General features: G+C 39.4%; 1 protein-coding gene across 2 annotated transcripts; it reads right to left on the minus strand.

The window, feature by feature from the left end:
- Positions 1-1743: 1743 nt before the first annotated feature.
- LOC109907808 (cytochrome c oxidase subunit NDUFA4-like) lies at positions 1744-5257 on the minus strand. 2 transcript variants are annotated; one of them, XR_004203652.1, is made up of 5 exons: positions 5096-5234; positions 3447-3532; positions 3230-3278; positions 3044-3104; positions 1744-2451 (listed from the first exon to the last, which is right to left on the minus strand). XR_004203652.1 is itself a non-coding variant. In XM_020506038.1 (4 exons), the coding sequence occupies exons 1-4, from the start codon at positions 5135-5137 to the stop codon at positions 2395-2397; spliced, it is 246 nt and encodes an 81-aa protein (XP_020361627.1). In that variant the 5' UTR covers positions 5138-5257; the 3' UTR covers positions 1744-2394. The 2 variants fall into 2 exon arrangements, 1 of the variants encoding a protein (XP_020361627.1); XM_020506038.1 differs by lacking the exon at positions 3230-3278 and having other exon boundaries at positions 5096-5257.
- Positions 5258-6093: the final 836 nt, after the last annotated feature.

Here is a 6093-nt window from a genome sequence, read left to right on the forward strand (position 1 = left end):
ATCACTAGCCACTTTAAACAATGCCACTTATATATGTTTACATACCCTACATTACTCATCTCATATATGTATACTGTACTCAATACCATCTACTGCATCTTTGCCTATGCCGTTCTGTACCATCACTCATTCATACATCTTTATGTACATATTCTTCATCACTTTACACTTGTGTGTATAAGGTAGTTGTGACATTTTTTGGTTAGATTACTCGTTGGTTATTACCGCATTGTCGGAACTAGAAGCACAAGCATTTCGCTACACTCATTAACATCTGCTAACCATGTGTATGTGACAAATAAAATTGGATTTGATTTCAAATGAATTTGTGACTTTACAAGTTTGCCACTCAATGTTATTTGCATTATTGTATTATTAATATAATACATGGGACATACCTAGAAAGATACTTGAACCTTTTTAAAAGGTTCATCAGGGAAAAGGTTCCTGGAGACTCCTTTAGGGGTTCTGCTGGTGTTGCAATCTGAGGAATCCCTAAAGGTGCCTACAGGAACTTTTTCTTTTTAGAGAATACAAAACATTTCACAGCACATCCCATGCATAAAATGCAACGTCTGCCAATACACACACATCGTCTCAAGAAACATTTATATTTTCAATACCTTCAAAGACAAACACGAAGTCAGGCTAACCTAATTTCAAAAGAGGCCAAAGCATCATCACGCTCAATCATGAACAAATAGGATAATTCTTCGTTTTACCAGTGAAGCAGGCCAATCATTTGATCTCAATCATTTTAATTGGAATATGCATTTAGATCTTCTTGAATTACTGTTGTGGGCAAATTACAGCAGATGGTGTCAACAAATTATAGCCTATAGCCTTCCTGTAATATATATATATTATCAAAGCCCAGTGGTGCTGTTGAGTTTGACACGAGATTTTGATTTACTATTCAGTGCATCATCCTAAAATCTCAAATTCCATGGTGTTGTGTGTAATACTGTCGTTATACTATGCTGTTATATTTGGTTATGTTATGCAACATACTAACCCACTGGGCACACACTGGTTGAATCTCACGTTGTTTCTACATCATTTAAATGAAATTGCGTTGAACCAATGTGGAATAGATGTTAAATTGATGTCTGTGCCCAGTGGGAATCAATCATTAAGTGATCTTCCAAGACATTGATTCAGCTTTGATCTATACTGAACAAAAATGTGAACAACAATTTAAACGACTTTACTGAGTTACAGGGAAATAAGTCAATTGGAATAAATTCATTAGGCCCTAATCTATGGATTTCACATGACTGGGCATTGGCCCACCCACTGGTGAGCCAGGGCCAGCCACTCAGAATGAGTTTCTCCCCACAAAAATACATTACCAGACAGAAATTGTAGGAAGGCCCATGGAGTTGGTGGACTTGTCCTTTAATGTATTGCCACTTGCTCAGCTGGGCCAGGGGGCGCTTTAATTGGGTCAGGTGGAAACGTCCGACAGATCTCATTAAAAGGAGGAAATGTAAATCGCCTAGCCAAGGTAGCGAGCCTTGCTTGCAACACCACTCAAAATACTAAGTACACCTACAATATGTCTAAGGAGAGCGTTATCTTGAGCTGGTCCTGACGATCATATTTCTATTATTGTACTAAATGAGTATACCAGAGAAGGCACAGTAGAAGCCAGGCATTTATGCTGTGTAGTGTGTTTAACAACTATCAGTTTGACCAAAAAAACATTACACTGAAATATGAGGACTACAGTAACGCTACGTATCAAATTAAAAGTAATCAGGTTTATTACAGTTAAGCAATAAGAATGCAAATGGCAGAGGCCACATATTAGAAGTATTCAATGTAAAAACCAATACAAAATAGTTAGTCTAAATGCATACAAACTGACAAACTGGAGGTTGTCAGGAGCTAGATTTACAATGTCGCCATTAACATGGGTTTCAACCAAACCTTTATTCTTTCCAGAGCGGCAAATATCAGTAGCCCTACGTCTATAATTAACATCACTTTGCATGGCCCAAAACATTTCATCAAAAAGGCTTAAAACATCACACGCAATCTCTAAACCAGTCACCTCACATCAAAACAGACAGAATAACAGTTTCCCTGTAACAAAAAAACCCATAACTCATACAGTACAATATAACTTCATCAAAATTCACAGCTCTTTTTGAAATATTGAAACAAATCAAACAAGACAATTTTGAATCAACATGCCAGGCTGGCGTCACTAGACGGATCTTCAGCATTCACATTTCGTTAGCTTTATTTTCCCACTACCAACAGCAGTTTAACACGTCCATAGCAGCAGTAACACACATGTCTGATAGGAACAATATGACTGAAGGCTTTTTACATGGACTGCAGTAAGGTGGGCTGGACCTTGTGCCATTTGGACAAGAGGAAGGATTCTCAGAATTGAGGTCCCTCCTTCTTCAGGTTCTTGTAGTCCGTGCCTATGGCCACAAACTGGGGAAGACAATATGGCAGGATTTACGTAATCCAGGACATAAAAATAAGAATGAATAGAAAGAAAAGGTGGCACCATTCAAGTCAATTATGGCATAATGGGTGGACTCGCAGCAGTTTTGAGCGTACCCATGCCAGGAAGTAAAATCAGAACGTTTACCCTTCAATCTGTGCTGTGATTTGTCAACTCAACTAACATGATTAAAAATACATTCAGTTAGGATCATTTGAATGAACAGTCTACATTACCATGGCAATCCAGCATCAGTTGATAGAACATTCCAAAATCTCAATGAAATTATTGTATCAAAATACCTGGCAGCCATTGCGAGTGTACCCATGAGTTTACCAGTCAAATGCCATGGTTAGAGCTTCCAAGTCTGTTCTATTCATTTTCATGTCTATGATCCAGGCAAGCACAGTAATGCTCTTGGCTACTTATATTGATCAAAAATATATTATTGACTGGTACTATTGATAGGCTGATAGTGTAATAGTAACGCCTGTTGTCACATGCAACAAGAATCGTTTAAGATAGTGATTCATTCACTTTGTGGAGCTAAAGTGTGCTCGAGTGTTAACACTACGGTACCTTGTACTGGTAGGTAGGGTCAAGTTGATTCCAGGGCTCAGGGTTGTTCTTCTTGTTCCAGCTGTCAAGTGACAAAATAGTCAAAGCAGGCCGAAGTAGGACAGATACAAACGGGATCAGAGGGAACTGTATTAGTCTGCCTGCGAGCAACTAATCATTAGCCAGGCATAGTTTTCAAACACTTACAACAGTGGTATAGGCCTTTAGTAGTAAATTGGAAATTGATGCCCTAGAACTGCACAAGAGGTGGGATTACCAAGAGCAGTCAATCATGAACAGATTTAGCCTAGGCTTTACGATGCAAAAGGGGATCCACTACTTCGTTTTGATTTGATAGTATTAAGAAATTGATTAACCAATATTGAGACAAAAGAGAATGAGAGTAAGGGTGAATGAGTCTTACTTTACATGGGGCCCATTTGCAAGACGGAACAAGTACATAGAGGCTCCTCCTATTCCCAACAAGACGACAAGGAACTGGGGGATGAGCTATGAGAGGGTAAGAAGATAAGGAGTTAACATGAGCATGGCATTCATGAGTCATAGAAATCTGAGTATTCTTAGACACCTTTTGTCAATACAGTTTTCCAGTAAACAATGGCCAGCTGATTACAAATGGAGGGATCCATAATATACTTTGCTCTGTCATGCTTGAGGTCACACACAACGCTACTGTGTCTGTCCTGTTCAGGGAGACTCATATGGAACTTCCTCTTCATATTATATGGTTGGGCAACTCCAGTCCTAGGGGGCTCGAATGGTGTCATACATTTTCCCCATGCAGCCTTACCTAAAACACCTAATTAAACAAATTGTATTCTAAACTGGAGATCATGATTAGTTGATGATTAGTCAGGTGTGTCAACTAGTGCAGGGGCAAAAGTGTCAATCAGGCCCTGCTATAGACCAAGTGTAAATAGCTATGACTCATGGCTACCCAAATCCGATCCTGAACGGCCGAAACACTTCTGGTTTTCATCCCCTTCAAGTCAGAGACTAATTCAGACCTGGGACACCAGAGGAGTGCAATTAACTACTAGGTAGCAACAACAAAAAAGTTTTTCGGCCTCCAGGACCAGAATTGGGCAGCCCTAAATGTAGTCCGTTGATAAACTATATTGACTTAAATCTAATGTCTTGAGTTTTTCTAGCACTTGCCTTCAGTTATCACACATGGCCTAATGGCGTTTTAAATAAGGAGGAACTGAAACCATAACGCACAATAGCGTTAGATCCAATTAGTTGTACATGTTCATTAACAAAAAGCGTATCTGTTGCCTTCTCAAAAAGTTGGTATAACTTTAGCAAGGCTGCGTGAATGTAGCCAAATAAATGCAGACCTAGTTTGCCCTGTTTAGCCTATAGTCAGACGTGACACTGGTAGCAAATCCTATGGCGCAGTCCAAATGTTGATCCTGCTGCACAAGGTGGTTAGGCTAACTTGCATCCCTGGCAGTGGAGGCTGTTGAGGGGACGACGGTTCACGTCTGGAACGAAGAAAATGGAATGGCATCCTGTTTGATATCATCCCACCAACCTCCTGTGATCCCTGGGGTTTTCGAGTTTGTTTCTAAGCTCCCATTGACAGAAACCCGATGTAAATCCTTGCTGATCTGCGTTGAGGACCTCTAGGCTAATGCAGCCTATGAGATGGTATAGTTTTGTACTATTTCAGTCATAACTCCAGTCTTTAAATCTCACGGTCACTACACATACGCGAATAGACAGTTTTGTGCCCCTCTTTTAACCAAACCATTCACCAACAACGTCACGACAAGAGGACAAAAATCACTTTTTCAACCCCCAAAATAATTTGGCAAAATGCAGTAATGCCTATTTAGAGAAGTAATTTTTCATTTCAAGTACCCAAATGACAGTCGGTCTGTGTGGACAACTGATGTTGTAAACTGCAATTAAAGTCATTTTATAATTTAATTGAGCAACAACTGGTAGCACATACACACTGACAGAAGGAATTGTCTTGCAATATTAAAGACGACTAAGTCACTTGAGGCAATAAACCGTAGAACAAAAATAAGTAGGAATTCTTACCCCTGGATGCTTCTTTGCGTGTCCCATCGCTATTCTAATCATTTTTTATTGCAGTTGCTCTAATTTATTATAAATGTCAAAATTATTATATTAATTGTGAGTAAGCAATATTAGCAGTGATTCCCAAACCAGCCACTTGCCTCAACCACTCTTATAGGGCCCTCCGTAGTCACGTGTTGTTGATCAAACTCCGAGGGTGATTTACATACAGGCTTGTGGCCAGGGGATCAATAGACCCATCAACTTCGGGACACACTTGTGACTTCAATGATTAAAATCCTGATCTACATTTCAATTATAAAATAGCATGAAATTCAAATGACAAAATGGCCGTTGTTGTTTTATAGGCTAAACCTCAGTATCAACTTGTCATTTGGGACAAACCTCGAAAACGGACGCAAACAAATACACGTGTGATATAACTCGCCATTTGCTGTTGCTCTAATTTTTGATTGTTATATTAATTTCAAGATTATTATCCACATTTTAACAAGTCATTTGAAATTAAAAACATTGTGGACGCGTTATAAAGACGGCCTCAAACAAGCTTTTTGGTATCCAAGATTAGACCTGTTGCGTTCTCTGCCCGGTATGGGCTCTCAGGGTTAAGGAGATGAGGAAATGTGTTTTATTTTATTTTACCTTTATTTAACCAGGCAAGTCAGTTAAGAACACATTCTTATTTTCAATGACGGAATGTGTTTTATTTTATTTTACCTTTATTTAACCAGGCAAGTCAGTTATGAACACATTCTTATTTTCAATGACGGCCTAGGAACAGTGGGTTAACTGCCTGTTCAGGGGCAGAACGACAGATTTGTACCTTGTCAGCTCGGGGGTTTGAACTCACAACCTTCCGGTTACTAGTCCAACGCTCTAACCACTAGGCTACCCTGCCGCCCCAAAATGTCATCTTGTCCTCGTACTATACCTTTCCTCTTGGAACATATTGAGCATAGCATGTACTAGCCCATCAACTGGGGTTTAGAGCAAATTGA

The sequence above is a fragment of the Oncorhynchus kisutch genome, linkage group LG17 (assembly GCF_002021735.2).
Source record: "Oncorhynchus kisutch isolate 150728-3 linkage group LG17, Okis_V2, whole genome shotgun sequence".
In the NCBI taxonomy this organism is placed as follows: domain Eukaryota; kingdom Metazoa; phylum Chordata; class Actinopteri; order Salmoniformes; family Salmonidae; genus Oncorhynchus; species Oncorhynchus kisutch.